General features: G+C 42.3%; 1 protein-coding gene across 1 annotated transcript in view; it reads right to left on the reverse strand.

Annotated features, from left to right (window-relative positions):
- FGD6 (FYVE, RhoGEF and PH domain containing 6) overlaps positions 1 to 19,093 on the reverse strand; it is a gene marked incomplete at its 5' end in the record, with an annotated part of 91,078 nt that extends 71,985 nt beyond the window's left edge. Inside the window, one exon of the mRNA XM_065421358.1 lies at positions 16,617 to 19,093. Coding sequence (XP_065277430.1) covers positions 16,617 to 19,093 — 2,477 coding nt within the window. The remainder of the gene's footprint in view (positions 1 to 16,616) is intronic.
- Between the last annotated feature and the right edge of the window lie 6,325 nt (positions 19,094 to 25,418).

Below are 25,418 nucleotides of genomic sequence, written 5' to 3' on the forward strand. Positions count from 1 at the left end.
TTCTTCATGGAGTAGTTGTTCTGTGTGTTAAGCACCCACAAAGACTTCTGTAATCCTACTCTCTCCCAAAATATCCATCCTGATCTTGTTTCCTCTTTATCAGATATTCTTTGCCCATGGCCCCAACATTAATAAGCTTTTTGGTACGAGAAACTTCTGCATTATCAGTCATGTGAAACACCTCACTGCTAACTCATCACACTGTCCTTTGAGTAAGAATATCCTGCCATATCATGTGATCCAGCTGTCTATAGATAGATGTGGTTAAACTTTTTGTTATTTACATAATCTTAAGAATGTTCATTTGTCTGATAATGTAGCATTTTAATGGTTATTTAAATGGTAATACTAGATTTTTCTTATTACTTGCTGAGTAAGATAACCAATAAAACAACCAATAAAACAACCTATAACACTATTTATGTCACATGAAAAAAAATGGAAGGTAAGAGATACTGTGGTATATCTTTGTAAATTATAACAAAGCAATTCTGGCAAGAAACAAAAACTGCTTGTCAGTATGAATCTCTTATGGGCTGCTAAACTTTAAGCACGACCATAAACAATGTACCTGAAAATGTTATGGTTATAATGGCAACTATTTTTCACATAAGTTTTTTCCCTGTGAAGTATATATGTCAACTCCATCATGTCTCTTTATTTTAATAGTTTATTAAATAATAATATCTGTAGATCATATGGGTCCCAAAGACTTGCTAGAGTTTAACAGCTGAAATCCCTGAAAATTCTGCCCTCTCTGAGCATTCTCCATTCTCTCACAGCTCCTACATGTGATTGGACTGAGCATGCACCATCCCCACAGAACAGCGGAGCATATTCTAGCCATGGGCTACAGTACTGAAGCCAGAAGTTCTTTAATGTAGTTTTTGTGTATAATTATAAATAAGTAAAACTTTTATTAAAACTAGGGCTGCCGATTAATCACAGTTAACTCACATGATTAACTCAAAAATTAATCATGTTTAAAAAAATTGAATTGCAATTAATTGCAGTTTTAATCACACTATTAAACTATAGAATGCCAATTGAAATTTATTCCATATTTTTGGATGTTTTTCTACATTTTCAAATATATTGATTTCAATTACAACACAGAATACTAAGTGTACATTGCTCATTATTTTTTATTACAAATATCTGCACTGCAAAAATAAAAAATAGTATTTTTGAATTCACCTCATACAAGTACTGTAGAGTACTGTCATCTCTTTATTGTGAAAGTGCAATTTACAAATATAGATTTATTTTTTGTTACATAACTGCACTCCAAAACAACACAATGTAAAACTTTAGAGCCTACAAGTTCACTCAGTCCTACTTCTTGTTCAGCCAATCGCTCAGACAAACACGTTTGTTTACATTTACAGGAGATAATGCTGCCTGCTTCTTATTTACGTCACCTGAAAGTTAGAACAGGTGTTCGCATGGCACTTTTGTAGCTGGCATTACAAGGTGTTTACATGCTAGATATGCTAAACATTCATATATCCCTTCATGCTTCGGCCACCATTGCAGAGGACATGCTTCCATGCTGATGACGCGTGTTAAAAAAATAATGCATTACTTAAATTTGTTACTGAACTCCTTGGGGGAGAATTGTAAGTCTCCTGCTCCATTTTACCTGCATTCTGCCCTATATTTCATATTATAGCAGTCTCAGATGATGACCCAGCACATGTTGTTCGTTTTAAGAATACCTTCATTGCAGATTTGACAAAACGCAAAGGTACCAATGTGAGATTTCTAAAGATAGCTACAGCACTGGACCCAAGGTTTAAAAATCTGAAGTGCCTTCCAAAACTTTGAGAGGGACGAGGTGTGGAGCATGCTTTCAGAAGTCTTAAAAGAGCAACACTCAGATGTGGAAACTACAGAACCCGAACCACCAAAAAAGAAAATCAGCCTTCTGCTGGTGGCATCTGACTCAAATGATTAAAATGAACATGCGTTGGTCCACACTGCTTTGGATTGTTATTGAGCAAAACCTGTCATTAGCATGGACGCATGTCCTCTGGAATGGTGGTTGAAGTATAAAGGGACATATGTATCTTTAGCACATCTGGCATGTAAATATCTTGTGACGCCAGCTACAACAGTGCCATGCAAATGCCTGTTCTCACTTTCAGGTGACATTGTAAACAAGAAGTGGGCAGCATTATCTCCTGCAAGTGAAAACAAACTTGTTTGTCTGAGGGATTGGCTGAACAAGAAGTAGGACTGAGTAGACTCGTAAGTGCTAAAGTTTTACATTGTGTTGTTTTAGAGTGCAGTTATTTTTTGTACATAATTGTACATTTGTAAGTTCAACTCATGATAAAGAGATTGCACTACAGTACTTGTATTAGGTGAATTGGAAAAATATTATTTCTTTTGTTTTTTGCAGTGCAAATATTTGTAATAAAAATAAATATTAATGTAGAAAACATTCAAAATATTTAAATAAATAGTATTCTATTGTTTAACAGAACAATTAATCGCGATTACCAGCCCTAATTAAAACTTATCTAAACCAACTACAGGACTACATCAGCTGCAGTCAAGCTTCCACCTACACCTGGGTGGGCCAGCTAGCTGGAGTTTAAGGCACCACTTAACTAGAGCTAGAGATTTGCGTGTGTGGGAAAGGACAAGATTGGGGCAAAGCTCAAACTATAACAAGCAGTAAACAATGAATTAATAGTGCAGCGAAGACAAGTCCATAGGGTAAGCCCTTTTTATCAGTGGGACTTACCCCAGCACAAAGGGCAATAGGTGAGATAGTTTTGTTGGCTTGACATTATGGCAAGGCACAAGGCAATCAATCAGTTAATTTTGATCTTCCCTTTATTTTGCCACTAAGTTTACAATTGTGAGCTCTGCCTTTGTAGATACTCAGAGTGCTGAAGGACAGAGAGACCTCTGCAGATTTTTTTTTAAAAGAAGAAACAGATCAAGGCAGCTGTGAGGATTCACACTATCTTTACTGTTGTGGGTCCAGTCTCTCCTCATCTGTTAAAGAATGTCACAGAAAGGATTAAGGAGTGCATGGGTACACTGCATGAACATTTAGGGTATGTCTTCACTGGCAGTGCTTTAATGTGGCTGTGTAGTTGTGGCACCAGCAAAAAAAATAAAATAAAATAAAACAAAAAACCCACCTCAACGAGGGGAGTCGCTCCCAGCACTGGTGCACGGTCTACACTGCCACTTTACAGCGCTGAAACTTGCAGCGCTCAGGGGGGTGTTTTTTCACACCCCTGAGCAAGAAAGTTGCAGCGCTGTAAAGTGGGAGTGTAGACAGGGCCTCAGAGATCCTTCAAGCAGCATCACTAGAATGGGGTGGGGGGGGGGAAAATCACGCACCTGAGCAATTTGATTTTGGAGATTAATTTGGAAGTTTCTATAAAAACCATGGCAGTTTTCATAATTACCCTTTTAGAAAACTGAGAATTGAAACACGGTAGAGAAACTAGAACATAATCTTGTCTTTTTAACAAGCAGACTTTATTTTTGACCTTAGATCAGGGACACACCATGTCCTATTACTTCAGTGGGGATTTGGAGGGGGTTGACTCCCCACTCCAGAGAAATGTTTTGTGGCATTTTTTCCCCTCTCTCTCTCTCTTTTTAAGATCTCTTCTGGATTGATGAGTATTTGGTGGTTATGTATTTGTATAAAATTTTTACTATGCCACTTTTTAAATCATCATACCTCACATATATATGTACTTGCATTGCCTTTAAAAACTGCTAACAAAGAAAAATCTTTTAAAAAGGGAAAACTAAAACCAAACTAACGCTATTTTTTATCCCTGCTATTTAACTCAGATATCAAATGCAAACTACTGCTTCCAGAAGTACATAATGACAACTCTCATAGCAGGCTGTCATCCTCCTGTAGTTGCAGAAGCATTTTTCATTGTTCTGTTAGAGCCCTGATTGAGGATTCCTCTATGCATCTCTTGGAGCATTCAACATAAATATGCATGCATGTCTCGGATGTTCCATGAGCTACATACAATAACCATATTTTAAACTAACATCCTTTCTGAATCAAGTCATTAAACTTACGTACAGTAAGAGAATGCTGACAATATGTAAATCTAAGCCGAACTATGTGTCCTAAGGTGTTCCAATTCAGCCTCACAGCACCATGGCACAAACCATGAAAAGCAACGTCCGCAGCCATGGTATACTGAAACAACTCCACAGGAGCCATTGTCATGAAGCATGCCAAAATACATTAGGCATGTTATAATGTGCATATCTGACATGATATGGCTGAAGCAACATCAAGCATGATTACCAGAAAATTCAATATGCAATGACAAAATAGAGAGTGACCTATATCATTGCCTCGAGACCTGCACACAGCGTAGATCCTCCATACCCAGATCTTCCCCTCACTAGGGCCAGTTAAAGGCCATCTCCAGGCACACTTCTCCTTGCAGTGTGGCCGTCCCCTATTAGAATTAATAAATAATAATAAATACCACCACTACTTTGGGGCCATCCACATGAAGCTATCTGCTAGGGAGCCCACTACCTCTCCTCTTGAAGCAAGCAGGGGCTTTCCTGCTACCATAGGTGACTGTGGCCAACAGGGACCCCATTTAGTGTTAAATGCAAAGAGGTCCCTGTGAGAAGTATTGAGATACTGGTATTTTTGCCTTCCTTGCTAATAACATGTGTATGAAGATTCATTCTAGTTTTGCACATAGAAACTCATTGCCTATCAACATTTCTTATGTCAGAGGTCACACCCCCCTAAAAAAGATCTTAGAGGAGAAAAAAAAAAAAGACAACTACAAACACAAGAGCGAAAAATAAGACCTCTAAAACACACAGCTAACTTACAACCATGATTTTACCACCTAAGGGTATGTCTACATTGCAGCTAGCAATGTGCTTCACAGCCCAGACAGACAGACTCAAGCCAGCTCTGCTGGAGCTAGTGGGCTAAAAATTGCTGTATGGTCATTGCAGCATGGGCTGCAGCTTGTGTCCAAGCTCAGGTGGCTAGCCTGAGCCACCAGCCACACCACTAATTTTTAGTGCACTAGCTTGAGCGGAGCTAGCATGAGGCTTGTCTACCCAGGCAAGGAGGCAGGCTCCTAGCTGCAGTTTAGACATACCCTAATACACCAGCTTTTCTGAACTGTCATGAAAATTTACCAGCCCAATACAAAAAATATATTTGCCTGTCCTTTATGATAACTGACACCAAGGGAAAAAAAGAAGTATTTTACTTGCCAGCCAGATACAAAACAAAAAACAAACAAACAAGTTACTCACTGTAGGTAGAATTTTAGAAGGGTGTAACAGTCTGTGCTGAAATCTCAAGCACAACATCTTCAGATGGGGAAGGGAACCATACAAAATGAGAACACAAGCTCCTAACAATATATACTTAAAACATAAAAGCTACTTTACTGCATCAGTGGTATCATGAAGGTCTGGTGCTTAACTCCCCATCCTCTGAAATAAGAATTAACACAAGTCCCAAAAAACTGAACCACAAAAACTCTTCTGTATTTATGGATCACTATTTTTATAGATCATCTCCCTTCAAGAAACGTGACACAGTTTGGAAGTAACTTTAAATCTGGGGCTCTCTCTGAACTTTTACATTTCGGACAATAGCCAACAAAAGAAATAGCTAAACAACAGTACTGAAAAGAATAGTTAATTAAATTGAAGACAAACATGGAGTGACTTAACTCTTAAAAGCAGTGATGTTTGTACAAGCATCAGCTGACACAGCTTCCCGAGTGGCACACAAAGATACTTGATGAGACACACTTTGGCTCAAACCAAACACATGGACCGGTAAAAACAACTCAGTTATTTCTTATAATGTTGGACCTACTCATGCTCTCCTCTCCCCTGCTTTTTACACACATCAGAGACACATTGAAGGGGGAAAAATGTAGATGCTTTTTCTAAGCTTTTGACAGTTTTAGGCTCTGATACCATTCTGATCAGCATAAGGGTTCCCACGAGGAAGCCACAGAAGGCAGAGGGGCTCTGCACACTTGGAGTGGTCTGCCCACATGGATCAGATTGGATTGCTATCAAGGTATTAGTTTGGGTAAAATTCCTTTCATTGCCCCATAAAGATTTTGGAAGCTTTTATTCCATTTTGCAATAAAAGTGATTTTCACACACACAGAGGTTAGCCCCCACTTTAAGGAAAAAGCTAAAACTTTCATAAACAAATCAGGGGTTCGTAAAAAATGAATATCAGAATTCAAACCAATAAGGGAAATGTGTGCCTTGCTGCATTGTATTTGTTATGTTTATTTTAAAGTACAAATATGTACAATATTGTAATACTGTAGTTAGATGTGCATAATCAAGTACAACTGAAATAATTGGTAATTTTTGCATGCAGACAGTGAGACTAAAATTTAATGAATTAAAATATGAATAAAATTAAATTTTAAGTCAAAATTTTGGCCTCTTTCCTAACACTTCAAAAATGTATTTTTATGTCAAAATCCAACTCAAATGTGTTTTTATTTCACATTCATAATACAAACAATTAGATTAGGTCTTATTATGGTAAAAATTTCACCTTAAGAAACATAGTATCAAAGAGTTTTAGTAATACATTTCCTGAGCCAATGCTGAAAATAACCTTCAGGAAATGGCTGTTGTCAAGCCACATAAATGAGTCTTTCATCATCAGTTCTCATTTCATATCCAACTTTCCGCTCCATATTTATGTTATGGTACTCTCTGCATTAAGTTGGAAGACATGTGATTTACTAAGTACACCTAGTTGGTGGGTCTGAAACAGGAAGAGTCATGGTGGAGAAAGAAAACATACTTTCACAATAAGGAACCCTACTTGGTCCTTCCCTTAACATGACAAGATGTATGTGTGTATGTAGAAAGAATGCTCAAATGAAGAAAAAAGTGAAAAGCAAGAGGATAGGGTTTAAAACAAAAGAGGGAGAGACTGCATACGTTACCCTTCAAGAGATCAACTTTCCAGAATTTGAAATTCTATTATGAAGGTCTAACAGGGAGTCCAAGAGGCTGTCTTATACTTAAATAGAGAAAATACTAACAGGGCTAAATGGAATGCCTTTTCATTTACTTCCTTATTTGTCACTGTGGGAAGAATTTTAAGTTAACAGATGATGCAGTGATTTTGTCGTAGTCACCAAAAATCAGACCTTTTAAAATTATCTGCCCATTAGAATTTGCAGAATTTTCCAACAGCAGATTATTCATTTTAAAGTGGGTCAACAAATTTTTTAACAAGCCTCTTGGTTATATCCTGTTGGCTTTAAAGAAGTTTACAGTGTTGAAATCTGATCCGGATTTAAGGATCAATTACTAGAAAGGCCAAACTTAAATCTGCAACTGAGATTCTTAACCTGGAGGTCACAACCACGCTGCCCTTCCCATAACGCTAATATGGGGATGGGATTCCAGTACAGAGAAGGATGAGAATCATTGATTTAGGGCAGGGGTAGGCAACCTCTGGCACGCATGCCGCCTTCGGCACACAAGCTGATTTTCAGTGGCACTCACACTGCCCGGGTCGTGGCCACCAGTCCGGGCGGCTCTGCATTTTAATTTAATTTTAAATGAAGTTTCTTCAACATTTGAAAAACCTTATTTACTTTACATACAACAATAATTTAGTTATATATTATAGACTTATAGAAAGAGACCTTCTAAAAATGTTAAAATGTATTACTGGCATGCGAAACCTTAAATTAGAGTAAATAAATGAAGACTCGGCACACCACTTCTGAAAGGTTGCCGACCCCTGATCTAGGGGCATGCAGATTGCTAGATAGTGTGTTGTAAACCCTCTGAGGGAAGGGTGGTGTCTATCTGTATTTGTAAAGCACTGGAGCCTTTATGAACTACAACTAAAAAATTTGATGATAATTAGCATGACAGCCTTTCAAAATATATTTTGATTATTGTATAAAGAATAAAAAAATTCAGAGTGGTTCTGGTTATACTGCAGAGATCTGAGATTCTGCCTATTTTCCCTGCTCTGTCCAGCTTCCTAAAGAAGTGAATCAAATACAATAAGAGTGTGTAGTAGGCAAGCAAGAATATCATAATACACAAGATTAATCCATGTGATACAGTGACAGAACATCAGATTTTTCTGAAAGATAATTAGTTTCGCAATGCAGCATGTTACAACCACCTTGTTGTGTACACTGCTCATTCTTTTCCAGCGTGTGGAGTGCAGTAGATGCTGCTGAGGTAGCAGGTGAAAATATGTGCAAACCGTGACAGGGTGGGGTATTTGTGTCTACTAACTTGTCACTGAGTCTGTTAGTTTGGGGTTTTCAAGAGAATCTCCTGGGGGTGAAAAAAAAAAGTTAAAAGTTCGATTTTATTAAAGTTCTGTTTTGCTTTATACTGAAGACAGTAAAGTCCTACCTAGCTGCTCTGAAGTGTGACCTTAATTGCGGGAGGTAAAGGTTGGGAGTCGAGTGGAGCCACTGCCATGGAAGGCTGCTTTTGGGCCAGCATGCATCCAGCCTGACAGGTCAGCGCCAATGCTTTGGGATGACAAAATGTCATGGGAGGCCGGACAGGAATATCCTTGTAGCACTGGGAAGATCAACTAGAATGGCACAGTTACTAAACTCTTGCTGTCTACAAAAGCAGTCTATAGGTAGAAAGTGACATTGTTGTATGGCACCACAGTTAGCATTACTTAGAACAAGAGCAATCCAAATGGTGGAGGGAATACCTATGCACTATAGTAGCTATTATGAGTGTAGACATGGGGTTTGTCACATGCAACCTAGGGGAGCCAAGCTGTGGTTAGTATGGCCAATTTCTTTAGTGTACACAAGGCCAAGATGTAAAGGAGCACACAGAAAGCACTCTGGGAGTGGCAGAGGGAGACTTCCAGAAGCAGTAAGCACTAACTGATATTTGATACCCAATACATATCTCGACTCTTGCAATACATATTGGAATAGCCATATCTGTCTCACACACACACGTGTGTGTGTATATATACACACACAAATATACTATACCAGTATATATTAAAAGGATATTATCAAGAATTTTGTTGTTTGCAATACAATTTGAGAAACTGAAAAACTTTTACTTCCTTTCCTATTTTGTCAAACATGACTGTACTTGTTTTTTGTTGAGCCTAAATCACCCTGTCTTTCCCAACTGTTGCACTCATTAGGATCAGCAATGATGTCACCACAGTTCTTAACAGCAGTACGACAAAAATAATGAAGGTAGAGTGGCCTGGAGAACGACAATTTTGTTTTGCCACTGCTTTTGAGGTTTTGAAATTTGTTTTCATTCCACACTGGAATAAAAGCAAACCCTTTCCATTACTTTCCAGGAACAGGCTGTGTGTCAAAATGGCAGTTCTCAGGGCAGGTTTACACTAGAAGCACTACATCAGCTCAGCTGCGCCGCTGTAGCACGTCTGGTGAAGACGCGCTATGCCGACGGGAGAGCGCTCTCCCATCGGCATAATTACTCCACCTCCGTGAGAGGCTGAAACTATGTCAACGGGAGAGCATCTCCTGCTGACATTGTGCCAGTGTGGACAGCGCTTAGGTCGCTGTAAGTTTTGTCGCTCAGAGGGTGTCTTTTTCACACCCCTGAGCGACGTAAGTTAGATCCACTTAAGTGGTAGTGTAGACCTGCCCTCAGATTGAAAAACCTGAACTTTTTGGGTGTGTGTGTGTGTGTGTGTGTGTCTGTCTGCCATCAGAAAGGACCAGAGAACCCAGGACCTCAAAAACCTTCTAGAGGAAAGCTTTATGCAAATAGATATGTCTTTGTGAAATGTTTAATGCATATTTTGATGGAATTTCATTTAGTTAAATATTTTCCAAACAGCTCTAATTAAAAGGTTTATATATAAAGACTAGATTGTTGGGGGCGGGAGTAAAGGAGGATTCCTTTGTCTTTTTTTAAGTGTGGAAGAGTGATGATTTTAAATATTTTAAACGATGGGGCCACTTCATACCAAATCATACAGTGAGTTAAATTATGGCCCTAAACTACTTGACAGTGTCCCTTTACATTATGGAAAACAAATGTATAGGGAAAGTAAAGCAAAGTGACAAGGATTTGCATCAAGAGTCCTCCAAAAGAGAAACACATGATTTTCCCAAACAAATGATTGTCTGCTTAAAATGTCTTTCATATGCTACATCCCACAAAGTGTTTTAAAATAACTATTCAGACAGAGCACAAAGCATGTGACATAGAAGAGTAACTAGACCCAAGCATCTTGACTGAATCTGTCCCCAAAGGGGGCACCTTCAGCAGAGCAACACAATCCCAGCATTCTGTACAAACCCAGTTCCTGCTTGCTAACGCTTTGGCCCAGAGACTAACACTGCTGAATGTTAACAGCATTTGTAGTGCGAGTCTCGCATTGATCTTAATGTTGGTCTCTAATTTTACGAACAGCTAATTATATATATCTCATTACAAAATTTAACACATTATTGTTCATAAGCTATCAAACTGGGTCAGTATGGTAGCACAGACCTTTTGCGTGGTTGCACAGAATGGCACTGGCTACAGTTTCCATTCTACGACCCAAGTACCTAGCTCACCAGAGCTGGGTGTGCTGAGAAGTCTTTGTATTCAGCATATAGAAAGGAAGAGAATCGATAAGCACTTTAACTAGTCAGAGGGGTGACTAGTAAAGTCAAAGAAGTGGCATTCATAAGCTGCAAAAGCAAAAAGACAGCAGTTCCAAAATGTTGAGGGAATGGGGATGGAGAAGACTTGAGGATGGGAAATAAAGATCATTCTGCTATCCTTAATTATGTTGGCTAATTCCCTATTCAGCAAATAGTCCCACTGGTTTTCATGGGATTACTTGTGGAGCATGGTACTGTTCAACATGGAAGAGTGGCAAAATCAGGCTTATATCAAGGGTGGGTAAGGAAGAAAGGGGGAAAATGAAGACAGGGACCCTCTTTATCTTCTCTATCACACTCATTCTCCAGAAGAACTCATCACAAAACAGTGACTTAAAAAAAAAAAAAAAACAGGAGCAGGTGAAATCCACACATCTGGCCCTTGGTTACGTTATACAGTACAGCCTCAGTTATGGACACCTCAGGAATGGAGGTTGTCCATAACACTGAAATGTTCCCTAACTCTGAACAAGAGGTTACGGGACTTCAGCCACGCGGGAGGGGAGGGTTTGGGGCTACAGCCGCAGGGTGTGTGTGTGTGGGAGAAATAGAGGTCCGGGTAAGGTGGGGCAGGAGTCAGGGCTTCTGACTCGCGGGAGCACTGGAGATCAGGGTTTTAGACCTCGGGGGAGTGCTGGGGCTCGGGGCTTCAGCCCCGTGAGGGGTGCCGGGGCTTGGAGCTCCACACAGCTCTGTTCCCGGCTTCATTGGGGGGGGGGGGGGCCGGGAACGCCAGGGCTCGGAGCTTTAGCTACAGGTGGGACATGCTGGGGCTGAAACCAGAGCTCCTCTCATAGCTAAAGCCCTGAGCCCTGACACCCCTCCCGCCCCCCCCCCCCCCAGGCAGGGCTGAAACCAGGAGCCAAGACTTGAGCCCCGGCACCCCCCTAGGGTTGCCAGGTGTCTGATTTTTGACCGGCGAGTCCAGTCAAAAAAGGAACTCGGCAGTGTCCGGTCAGATATATTGACCGGACACAAAGTCCGGTTACCGCTGGCAGGGGGAGAAGTGGCGGCCTGTCACCTGGCCCTAAAGCGGTGGCTCCCAAGGCAGTATGCATGCACTGGGTTGGGCCACGGATGGCCCCTTTGAGGAACAGAGGGATAGCTCAGTGGTTTGAGTGTTGGCCTGCTAAACCCAGGGTTGTAAGTTCAATACTTGAGGGGGCCACTTAAGGATCTGGGGCAAAATCAGTACTTGGTCCTGCTACTGAAGGCAGGGGGGCTGGACTTGCTGACCTTTCAGGGTCCCTTCCAGTTCTATGAGATAGGTATATCACACCCCCACCTGGAGCCCTGAGCACTCCCCAAGGCAGTACAGTATTTGCTGTGGGGGGGAGGGAGTTGTTTTTTTAATGTATTTATTTGTCTGTGCGGCTGCCTGATTACTGGTGGTGTCCGGTTGACCGTTAAGTCCGTAACTCTGGTGTTCGTACCTTTGAGGTTCTACTGTACAGCATTTTCTTTGATTTTACAATAGGAGAAGCAAGACCATCTTTTCAGAGCCCAGCAAACAAGAAATCTCAGATATCTGAAACTTCTTAAAAATACTGGAAAGCTGTTCAAAAACGCCACATTTAAAAGTTCTCCTGATAAGAGTTTAGCACAGACACTGCAAATCTGTTTATGAGACATTATCCTACACAGCCATCTTTTCAGGGAAGCCCGCTTTTTCCACCTGTGATGATGGCCTATTCAAGAGAGCCGACCATCAAATTAACATTTATCTCTGGGCCTAATCCTGGAACCCTCACTCATGTTATGTAGTCCCTATTGTTCATGTGAGTAGTCCAAACGGGTCACTCAGCACAAATAATGGTTGCAGAATCAAGCCCATAGCGAACACAAGAACATACCAAAGATGGAGTTGAACTACAAAGACATATTTCAAACTCCAAGTAGGCAATATCTAGCATACAATGTTTTGGTAAAGTTTCCACGAGAAGGCATCTAACCTCAGGATTCCATCAATAACAGAGTTTTAAAATTCCTAATCAGTCCTGTTTATTAACTTTATTTTCATTTATTTATACTTCAGCATACTTTATGGTTTTCCAAACAATAATTCTAAATCAGGTCATTGGAAAAAATAAAAAGGAAAGTATGTAGTTGTACTCATATAGAGTGCTGAAAGTCTCTCTCAAAGAGCAATCCTCCTACTAGGCAATGTGTTTCAAGGAGCAACACAATCAGAAATTATGCTAACAATTACAGGGAGCTCTACATTCAATCAAAATCAATTAGCAATCATGTATGGTTGCAAAAGCTCAGAGGAAACATTGCCAACATATTCAGGAAACATTATTAATCCACAAAAAGCTGAAGGAGCAGAGTAACCGAGTCTGAAGTACAAGATAGCAGCTTTGCAACGGCAAATAAATAATAATAATAATAATTAAAAAAAAAGGGGGGGCCCCCAAAGATGCAGGAAAGTTTAAGTCTCTTTGCCTTTTGTCATATCACATATGCTTTAAGTCAGACTTAATTTTCCTTTGCATCTTTAGTTTGTTTAGACTGTTGGCAAATTTCCACTCAATTTCAACTTGTTTCCAGTGAAGTTTTTGCCCTCTTTTTGGTAAGAGTTTGTTACTACAAAAAGGAGAATGACAAAAATCAAATATTTTTCTTTCACTAAGAGAAATACAAATACGTGCTATTACTTTGAAGTAACTGAGCTGTAGTTACACACCTCCTATAGTAGCGTCAAAATAAATGTTGCAGTGGTACTTTGGAGACGCATAAAAAGCACTAGCTTTTAGTAATGCTTCAAACCTGAACACTCACTTCTTAGAAAATAGGCAATTACTTCATTCCTTGCTTACGCTGTCTCCTCCTAATTATGATAATTTAAAACTTGGCATGCATTGAGAAGAGCAATTTCTGTCCCTCCCCTTCCCAGTCACCATTCTTCTCTCATATTTTAATTAAACAAAAAATGAAATGCCCTAAAGACCAACAAAACAAAAAGCTAATGCATTCACCTTCTTTACCCTATTTAAAATGTTTTGTCCTGATTTATTAGTCTGAAAACCAATAATCTATATTAAAGAGTCTTGCTCTTGGAACTAAATTTTCGGTATTGTTCCCATGGTAGAATATCCAAAGTCAAGTTAGCTTCATTTATTAGTTCTAGTCATTACTTTCCTTTCTCAAGGTATCCCACAGAACATTTCAGAGAAGTGAACGCGTTTGACACCAGTAATGTGTTAACTGCGTAGACAATATGAATTCAGTGGTTCTCACACATTTTTGGGACACTAAGGGTGTAATGAACCCTCCCATTCAAGCTAATGATAAAACTTCAATGGGAGTGAAGATAGACCAACCCCTTTGAAAATCCCACTCCAGAATATTTTACTAAGAAAGCAGCTCTCCTCTTAAATAGCCTAACTACAGCCCTTATCTTCCAAGAGTGCCACTGGACCTTTAATTTCCTCTTAGAAGGTTACCAAGTGAGCAGAATGTTCCTCAATGTAATCCATCATCTGAAATTAGGATAAAATTGCAAGAGCTATTAATTCTCATTGTTTGGGCATAATGGGATGAGGAAAAAATTTCTCACATGATATAGGAGTACTTGTGGCACCTTAGAGACTAACAAATTTATTAGAGCATAAGCTTTCGTGGGCTACAGCCCACTTCTTCGGGTGGGCTGTAGCCCACGAAAGCTTATGCTCTAATAAATTTGTTAGTCTCTAAGGTGCCACAAGTACTCCTGTTCTTTTTGCGGATACAGACTAACACGGCTACTACTCTGAAACCTGTCACATGATATAGTACCATTGGGTACATTATAAAGCAGTAGTCCCCAAACTGGGAGTCATGCCCCCCTAGGGGGGGCACAGAGGAACATTTGGGAGGGGGCACGGGCCAACTCCCACGGGGGGGCAGGGAAGGACCGCCACCCAGTCCAACTCCACACTCAGCCCAGCTCCAGCTCCACGCTGCCACCAGCCCAGCTCCAGCCACAGGTCCACTTTGCCCCCTACTCCACCCCCAGCCCAGCTTTGTCCTCATTCCCTCTCCACCCCCAGGCCAGATCCACCTCTAGCCCCAGCTCCTCCCTCATCCCCAGCTCTGCCTTCAGCCCAAGCTCCTTTGCTGAGCCAACTGTGCAGTAATGGGGGGGGGGGGAAGAAGGAGTGCGAACAGATTCCATTACTGGTAAAGGGGGTGCAACAAGAAAAGCTTGGGCACCACTGTTATGAAGATTTTAGGCCTTCCTCTAGAGCACCTGAAACTGGATACTGTTGACAGCACATAGGACTAAATGGACCCGTGATCTATTCTGGTACATCAAGCCTTGTGTTCCTGTGGTTAGGTTGTATTTGTGCTTTAGTAGTAATGTTTGAGGTACAGTCCTTTCAATTTACAGGCTGTGTTTCAAAGTACAATTTCTTTTGCACTGCAGTTTTAAATTATAAAAAAGGATTGCTACTAACAGATCTCAAAGGCCAGGCTATGGAAATTTTAGGGAAAGTGGTCTAATAGAAAGGGGCAAGTGCACATGCAACATACTAGGTTTATGTAATCTAAGGTATCAGCCTGTTGGAAGTGTTACTCTGCTCCCCTTTTCAAAGCCTTAGAATCAAAGTCTTAGAATCATAGAATATCAGGGTTGGAAGGGACCTCAGGAGGTCATCTAGTCCAACCCCCGGCTCAAAGCAGGACTAATCCCCAATTTATTTATTTTTTTGCCCCAGATCCCTAAATGGCCCCCTCAAGGAGGGAACTCACAACCCTGGGTTTAGCAAGCCAATGCTTAAACCACTGAGCTATCCCTCCCAAGTATTCATGAATACCACAGAAAGACTAAGTGACGATGAAATACAAGAACACATAACTCTGGTTCTAATCTAACATCTAAAAGAAAACTATCCCAAGGCAGAAGCAAGCACTTTACTTCAGTAAACAACAAAAATAATACTGTACTCAGTTCATAAGACCAATACGTTGACGGTAAATGCGTAAGATGTCACATTCAACATTATGAAGCTTAACTAGACTACTTCCCACAATAGAGACTCCCACCTTCCTACAAAGGCAAGTAACTTGATGTAGATGAAAAGGAATTCAATATACAAGTTTATACGTCCTAAAAATACGTCCTTTACAGCAAGCATCTCATTGCAAAACAGTAAGTTCTCACACTGGTGAGATACATTAAAAAAAAAAAAGCAAAGCCTTTGTACTCTGCATGTAAAATAAGAGCAACTGTGATTGTCTTTACAAAGTTTGGTCTATACACCAGCCCTGCAGTTCATCTCAATAAGCACCCCCTTCCACCAGGGTCATATTACAAAACTATAGTGCAAGGCATTGCAAAAAGTATCTTGCTGGGCACTAAGCTACAAATAGCTACACATTCCATTCAAAATCCGAGCATGGATTTACCAAACCCTAAAACTCTACAACAGTCAACCTTTATTAATAAAAGTCACCAAAGCATATCTTTAAGCACTGTCCATTACACAGAGAGCTTTCCATTGGACTGCTTAGCTAACAGCATTTAAGCAAGTTCATTCTGCGCCTCGGTCTTTATTTACAGGAGCTTTTCAAGATTGAATACAAGCAACAGTTAGCTATTACCATCAATTTCAGTTTAAGAATACTCTAAATTCCAAAGCAAAGTAGTTGGCTTATCTATCTTTAAGTCTGATTAGACATTGGGAATGATAAAAATTCACCTTTTCCTTGATACTAAATTCTACGAGTAGATCCAAGAGTTATTTCACCAAGAAAAAATCCTTCCGGGGCACAACTTATTACTAAATTAACATATATGGGTGAAAATACATAAGGGTATTAGATTGTTTTGCCAACACATAATGAAACAAGCATATTTCCTAAATTCACCATTCAAACAATAATAAAAATTTGTCTGTATCCAGCACACAGAGCTGTATCTATTTTACACACACTTTCCTCCTACATTACCTGCCATGTCTTGAATGGCTGTTTGTAGCGTCATATGGTTCTTCCACCTCATATACATTTGTATCATGGTCTTCTACCACACTGCTGGAATTCTGCCATTCAAAACATGGATTTTTATCGGAAGACTGAATAAAAGGCAAGTTTTCATACTCTGGAATTTCTTCATAGTGGCGCACATTCTCATATTCTGGTGGATAATCGCTTGTAAGAGAATTCAAGTGTGTTTGTGACAACTGCTTCCCTGAGAATATTTGTTCATCTAAAGCCTCTAATCTTTGACTGTTTGGTATATCATGCTGACTCCTATGTCTGTGTCTTTTCTTTTGTGATGCTGGGCTACCTATTTCTGCAGAACGTGCCTTGGCAGATTTAGTTTTCCTTTCGCTTGCTAGGGATGTTACATTCCAGGTGTTACTAATACCATTCCCTTCCCCGGTGGAAAGACTAGCTATGGCACCATCCATAGATTGGCTGCCCTTGGAAAAAAATTTCTGGAAGTCACTTTTCATTATGCAAACAGACAATTTAATGTTGAGAAATTTCTTTAAAGAATTTTTCTTCTGACTGTCTTTGGAAGGTTTGTCCGTTCTGTCCATATCCACGGAAGATAGAGATTTAGCTCTAGGCTTGATCACAGTAGTTGAAAGGTCTGAGTTTGTGGCAATAGTGGCAGTTTTTAACGATTCTGGATTGCCTGAAAATGGCAGGATAGGATGAGGTAATTTCCAGACAGGTTTCTCTGAAGAACGTTTTGGCCTGTCACAGTAAGGTGACATACCTTGTTCTTTGGCCAACATATGCCTTAAACGAGTTCTTTCAAGAACACTTTCTGATTTTTTATCTTCACTGGAAACATAAGAACTTTTTTCAACAAGCTCCTCTGATGCAGCTTTTTTCAGCAGTCCAGCAGCAGGCAAGCTGTGTCTCTGAGGTTTTTTAGGAACAATCCTTGGTGAACTTTCATCTTTTACATGAATCTCTTTATCTTCTGGTTTCTGCGCAGAAACGTCAAGGCTACTGGAGGCAGGCAAGTGCTGATTGCAAGTCAATTTGAGCTGCTTAGGCAAACTCATGGACTGAGTACTGCTTCGTATAAAACTAGTCCTTTTGTCCACAGCAGCTAATATACTAGCGTCATCTGTCATTTCATCTGCAGGACTTGTTAAAGTAAGGTCTTCGTCCAAGGAATGTTTAACATTTTCTGTCATGAGAGAAGCTTCTTGTACAAGCTGAGGCAAGATATTCTGTGAGGCTAATTCTTCGGTATCAGTAGATTCCTTCACCCAGTGTATTTTCTCAGCAAGATTTTGAGGAATCTCAAACGTATTAGTCTGATGCACTTTTTCTGGATGATCATTATATGAAACACTCTGACCAAGAACATTAATTTTTGCTGTTTTTTTAAAGATGTGCTCAGAAGATCCAGCAGAATTGCTCTTTGAATTAATTGGTTCTCTTGTTCCTTCCCCGGACGTATCTATACCATCTTGACGGACTAGACATGCAGCACGTGGCTTTCTCGGTTTTGGAACTGGAAATACTTTTGAGCTGGGTGCTGAACATGCTCCAGAAGAAGGTGGAGTTTTATCATCTCCTTTCATACAGACTCCACCTGGAAATGTAATATCACTATTTACATTAACATTTTCTAGGGTTTCTTGGTCCAATGAGCAATAGCAATTGTGGTTGCTTTCAGTCAGACTGGAACAAGTTTCAGACACGTGAATTTCATCAGCATCTCTCTTATTGTGGTTATTTTCTGGCTTGCCTGTAGCTTCCTCAGAACCAGATAACTGCACAAGATCTGTAAACTCTATTTTAACTTCATTGTTAGAACTATTACTATCATCCCTTTCAAGTTTATCTGGACACTTGTGCCTCAGAGGGCTGCTATTAGGGAATACACTTTGTGTTAGAACATCTTTGAGTGTCCCTTCCAGAAGGCTGGCCTTTAAAACTACCCGATTTCTATTTGCCACTTTTTCACTATGACTCTCCTGTATTGTCCTACCTTTTATAGATGGTGCGATTTGTTCACCTATCTTGATATTCTCTAAGTTCTCAAAGTGTTCAAAAATTATTTGAGTTTTACATGTGCTCTCCCCATTTCCAAGCTTATGGATGCATTCAAAATTGCAAGAACACATTGGTATAATGTAAGCAGTATCCTCAGTGCTTTCTGCGGAGTCTCCATTTTTATAATTCAGGTGGTCTAGAGTTTCAGAAGAATCTCCTTTGTGTTCTTCTAGGCTTTTGGTGCTTTTTCTTAAAGATGACGGAGGTCTAACTTCAGGAACAGATGAACTCTTGAGAACCTTTGGTTTTGGTGCTATTGCTGGTTTAGTTTTCTTTGTTGTTTGTAGAACACCAGCAAACACAACATCTGGCTTAGGTGCAACAGGGGGCGGTGATGCCTTGTGTCCTACCACAAATTTTGGTTTTGGGGCCACTGGTGGCTTCTTAATTTCTAGAAAGGAAAACAAAAATTTTAATCATTATGAACCTACAAAACAACTTACCTTGCATTACAGTACTTTTAAAAAGATTCAACTTTTTATAACATTTAAACTATTCAATTATTTACACTATTTCACTTTACCCCCACCTTACTTTTTTTATACTAGCATTTCTTCCTTTTAGTAGAAACACTCAGTAGTTTGGGGGGGGGGGAGGGGATGGAGGGGGGGGGACGACTTAGGTTTTCTAAAACAAGGGTTTTTCAAAACCTAAAGCCTGTTAGAAATGTTTATCAAAAAATGTTCAGAAAGTACTTAAAAAGAATGTCTTGCTTGCCAAAACACTGAAGGGTGATGAGAACTGAAGTCTACTAGCCTAGTTTTGCATTTTATGTGGAGCATCATAAAAAAGTACTTTAAAAAAAGCATAAAATAGGGAAAATTAAAGCAGATTAAAATTTTTCTTGTAATATTAATTATATTATAATCATCAATAATAAATTAATAACCCCCCTTCACCTTCAATATGCAGCTATTTAACCTATGTTCTTTCCCCCTCTATTTTTGCAGAAACATCTACTAATGGGAATCTGCCACTACAACCAGTTATAGGAATTGGGTTCTGAAGAGTGAAGTTTGGATGATAACTGATTCTCTAGCAGTGAAGTGCATTCCAAGATAGGAAGTACAAGGAGGATATACGTCTTACTGAATTTTCCATCCCAAGGCATGTTATTTTCTATCAATTGGAAGCTGTCATCATGATTGTGGCTTATGATCCATCTGACACTACTAGAAATCACTTTTTTTTTTTAATTAAAGTATTCACTGATAGGACATTTTAATACATGCAGGAGATTATTCATGACATTTAGAAATCTAAAAAGATATCCCACCACCAGGGCATGGCTACACTTGCGAGTTAGAGCGCATTAAAGCAGCCCAGTGCGCTCTAACTCATGATGTGTCCACACTGGCAAGGCACATAGAGCACTCGGACTCTGCGGCTAGAGCGCTCCTGGTACTCCACCTCAGTGAGTGGAATAACGTTTGATGCACCCCTGCTGAAGCGCCGCGGCGCCAGTGTGGACACCCTGGTCTGTTAATGTGCTCTGATCGGCCTCCAGAAGTGTCCCACAATACCTGTTCTAGCCACTCTGGTCATCAGTTTGAACTCTACTGCCCTGCCCTCAGGTAACCAACCGTCAGACCCTCCCTTTAAATTCTCTGGGAATTTTGAAAATCCCCTTCCTGTTTGCTCAGCCAGGCGTGGATTGCTATCAGCGAATCTTTCCAGGTGACCATGCCTCCACGTGCCAGGCGATCCCCAGTATGGCGCAATGGCGAGGTGCTGGACCTCATCAGTTTTTGGGGGGAGGAAGCTGTCCAGTCCAGCTGCGCTTGCAGCCGTAGGAATTACGATACCTTCGGGCAGATATCAAGGAACATGACGTAAAGAGGCCGTGACCGGGACGCACTGCAGTGCAGGGTTAAAGCGAAGGAGCTGCGGAATGCCTACCGCAAAGCCCACAAAGCAAACCGCTGCCCCGGTGCTGCCCCCGCAACCTGCCGTTTCTACAAAGAGATGGACGCAATACTTGGGGGCGACCCCACCTCCACTCTGAGTACCACCATGGACACTTCAGAGCCCAGTTCAACAAGGCAGGAGGAGGAGCAGCAGCAAAGCGGGAGCGAGTGTGCTGAGGAAGACACCCCGGAATCCCTAGATGCATGCAGCCAGGAGCTGTTTTCAAGCCAGCAGGAAGGTAGCCAGTCGCAGCGGCTGGTGCTTGGGGAAGGACAAACACCAGAGGAGGTTCCCGGTAAGCGGCTTTTATTTTGGGAAAGAAGTTATTTGGTGCGGGCTCTTAGGGCGAGGAGGGTTAGGGCTGCATGCATGCCTAGATATTAATTAATTAATTAATGGAGATATCCCATCTCCTAGAACTGGAAGGGACCTTGAAAGGTCATCGAGTCCAGCCCCCTGCCTTCACTAGCAGGACCAAGTACTGATTTTGCCCCAGATCCCCAAGTGGCCCCCTCAAGGATTGAACTCACAACCCTGGGTTTAGCAGGCCAATGCTCAAACCACTGAGCTATCCCTCCCCCCAATAGGGCAGATGCAGAATAGGGCGTTGATGTGCTCTCTCACATCGTGGTAATCAGCCTCAGTGATCTCTTCAAAGGTCTCAGCCAGAACTTGGGCAATGCGCTTGCGCAGGTTTCTTGGGAGAGCCACTGTGGTCCTTGTCCCAGTCAGGCTAACATGTCTGCGCCACCGTGCAATGAGGGGCGGGACAAGCTGCACACAGGCAAGCTGCATATGGGCCAGGGCGGAAGCTGTATTGCAGTAGAACACCCTCCCTTGCTTCCCAGGTCACCCTCAGCAGCAAGATATCTTCCAGGATGAACTCCTGTGGAAAGTGTGGGGACAGTGTTCAGTATAGGGGTCCCCTGCAGCTGTTGGCTCTCCCAAAGGCACAGAAACCCAGAGGACAGTACAGCCATGAAACAATCATTCCCCCTGGACCCTGTGCTTACTCACCATGTTGGGGCTCCTGTGGGTTATGTGCGCTCGCTTTGGGACGGGCAAATTATGCTATTGTGTAGACTGTGCTTGTCCTCAAGTACAGGGGAATCATTGCTCTGTCTGGTGTGAACAATGCTGCCTCTGTTAAGTGTTGCATTTTGCCTTTACAGATGCAACCTTAAGATCTCAGCCGTCCGTGTTATCACTGGCCGAGAGACTGCAAAGACTCAGGAAGAGGCCACGTAGAAGCAAGGAAGACATGCTGCATGAAGTAATGCAGCAGTCACTTAACGAGAATCTAAAAGTGCAGGAGTGGAGGGAGAGTGAAAGGAGAATCTGACAGCAGAATGAGGAGCGCCGGCACAAAAGCGCGGAGCTCCGGCAGCAAAGCACAGATCGGCTGATAAGCATCATGGAGCGCCAAGCGGACTCGAACCAGGCGCTCATAGCCATGCAGGCGCAACACTACCGCACCCACCCCCTGCTGCAACCCTTGTCCCAAAACTCTTTCCCTTGTGCCCCCATGTCACCTCCAACCCACTTTCCCCAACATCCGGGTTCTTACCACCACCAGCTGCTTCCAACACATGTAGCTTCACCACCCAGCCCTGAAAACTACGACACTTACGCACTGCACTCAACCCCCATCACCATGCAGTATAGCCATCCTGAAGTGCAGCACTCGTTGCACAGCACTCCAGACAGGAAGGCCGAGTATGATAACAGGACATATGCAAATCTGTGATTGTACCGTTCCCCACCCCACCCCTTTGCCCTGTTTCCCAAGCAGTTGTTTCTTTTCAATAAATGGATTTTTGGGCTTTGAAAACATTCTTTATTATTGCATAAAGTAAAAGATACCTTAGCCCAGGAAAGCAACAGGCACTGCAAGTCAGCATAGCAAACACAGATTCCTACTAAAATTGGAACCACTGGACTTCACTCCTGTGCAGGGCACCAGAAATTACTGGTGACTTTCAGCCTCAAATTGCTCCCTCAAGGCATCCCTAATCCGTGCAGCCCCGCCCTGGGCCCCTTTAATAGCCCTGCTCTCTGGCTGTTCAAATTCAGCCTCCAGGTGTTGAACCTCCGAGGTCCATGCCTGAGTGAATCTTTCACCCTTCCCTTCACAAATGTTATGGAGGGTACAGCACGCGGATCTAACCGCAGGGATGCTGTCATCGGCCAGGTCCAGCTTCCCATACAGAGAGCGCCAGCGGCCCTTTAAATGGCCGAAAGCACACTCCACAGTCATTCTGCACCAGCTTGGCCGGTTATTGAACTGCTCCTTGCCACTGTCAAGGCTCCCTGTGTAGGGTTTCATGAGCCATGGCATTAAAGGGTAAGCGGTGTCTCCAAGGATCACAATGGGCATTTCGACTTCCCCTACAGTGATCTTCTGGTCCGGGGAAAAAAATCCTGGCTTGCAGCTTCCTGAACAGGCCAGTGTTTCGAAAGATGCGTGCGTCATGCACCTTTCCGGGCCAGCCTGCATTAATGTCAATGAAATGCCCACGGTGATCCACAAGCGCCTGGAGAACCATAGAGAAATACCCCTTCTGATTAACATACTCGGAGGCTAGGTGGACTGGTGCTAGAATTAGAATATGCGTCCCATCTATTGCCCCTCCGCAGTTAGGGAAACCCATTTGTGCAAAGCCAGCCACAACGTCATGCACGTTACCTAGAATCGCGGTTCTTCTGAGCAGGATGCAACTAATGGCCTTGCAAACTTGTATCAACACGATTCCAACGGTAGACTTTCCCACTCCAAACTGGTTAGTGACCGATCGGTAGCTGTCTAGAGTTGCCAGCTTCCAGAATGCAATAGCCACCCGCTTCTTCCCCATCAGGGCAGCTCTCAATCTCGTGTCCTTGCGGCGCAGGGTGGGGGCGAGCTCATCACACAGTCCCATGAAAGTGGCTTTTCTCATCTAAAAGGTCTGCAGCCACTGCTCATCATCCCAAACTTGCATGACAATGTGATCCCACCACTCAGTGCTTGTTTCCCGAGCCCAAAAGCGGCGTTCCACGGTGGTGAGCATGTCCGTGAATGCCACAAGCAATCTCTTGTCCTATGCATTACACGAGTCGATATCATCGGAGTCCTCACTGTCAGTTTGGATGTTAAGGAGTAACTCGACTGCCAAACGTGACGTGCTGGCGAGACTTGTCAGCATATTCCTCAGCAGTTCGGGCTCCATTCCCACAGACCAAAAGAGAAGACCGAGCGCGCAGCACAAAAAAAACGTTTAAAGATGGCGCCAAATGTGGACAGAAGCAGAGGGATTGCTGGGATGCGAACCGATGCACCATGGGGCGTTGGGACAGGACCCAGAATGCCCTGCACCCCTCGCCCCCTTCCCACAGCGCCAGAATGGGAAGAGGTGCTCTGTGGAATAGCTGCCCATAATGCACCGCTCCCAATGCCGCTGCAAGTGCTGCAAATGTGGCCACGCCAGTGCGCTTGCAGCTGTCAGTGTGGACAGACTGCAGTGCTTTCCCTACTGCGCTCTCCGAAGGCGGGTTTAACTCACAGCGCTCTACATCTGCAAGTGTAGCCATGCCCTCAGTAACATGTGCTGATACATGCTGCATATCTGAAGAGATCATTTGGCCCACTGACGAGAAATTACAATATTGTCACAAAACCATGAGGTGCTTCCATTTTTAATGCTAAACTATAATCCCTGCCTTATTCTAGAAAAGTGAGAAAGAAGACTGGGTGTTAGGCTCTGTCTATACTACAGCTTACGTCAGCATAACTTACGTAGCTTAGGCACGTGAATAAATCACCCCCCAAAGTGACATAAGTTACACCGACATAAGCTGCCGACATAGCGCTGTCTACACCGGAGAAGAGCTTCTCCCACCAATACAGCTACTGCCAGGGGTGGAATAGTTAAGCTGACAGGAGAGCTCTCTCTCCCACCGCCTTAGATTGGCTACATTAGAGTTTACAGCAGTGCAGCTGCACTAGTGTAGCCGTGCTCCTTGAAGTAGAAAATGCCATCTGCTGAGAGACTCAGAGGGAAGGATTTCTATAAAACTGTGCTAGTGCTCAGTCTAAAGGAGATAGAGAAAGACAGATAACTCTTCTGCCATAAAAAACAGGAAAGCCATGTGTTTTTTCTGGGCTGTGAATCACTATACCTAAGCCCAGACTGCCTCTACTCAGCCCCAAAACTCAGCCCCTCTTGCTGTGAGGAATCATTTTATTCATCCCATTAGCGAGGGGTCAAAGCTGACCTGTGAGGCTCAATACAGAAGTCAGTTGCCAAGTGAACTCAGAATAGGCAGAGGAAAAGCTAGCAAGGGGGTTTCTAAAGAAATGTGCAGGAATATTTTCAAGACGTACAGCTCTACATACACAACAAGGATGACCAGCAACAGAACAGTTATGACCTGCAGAGGATGTGACATTTTCTGTATCCGTTTCCTGCCTGAAAATAGAGACTTCCTCTGCATGAATTGCAAGTTGATGGCTATGCTGCAGGAAAAGATTTGAGGTCTGGGAGGGCAAAAAACAAACAAACATTGGACAACAAGATTTGGGCAGCACCACCCTACGCCCAAATACAGAACAAAATGGTTTCAAGGAAGCTGAAAAGAAAGGAAGACAGAGAGGAGGCTTGGCAGTTTGTGGCACAGTGAGGAAAGAGAAGCAGGACACAGTCTGCAGAGCCAGAAGCAGGACAATTTGTGACCACTAGAGAAAAGGGGACCAAGAGAAATTCACTAGTTACAAGCATTTGGTGCAGCAGTGCAAAGAACACACTGAAATATTCAGCTGGAGGCAAGAAACAGGGGTCTCTC

Source organism: Emys orbicularis, chromosome 1, assembly GCF_028017835.1.
Source record: "Emys orbicularis isolate rEmyOrb1 chromosome 1, rEmyOrb1.hap1, whole genome shotgun sequence".
NCBI classification, from domain to species: Eukaryota; Metazoa; Chordata; order Testudines; family Emydidae; genus Emys; species Emys orbicularis.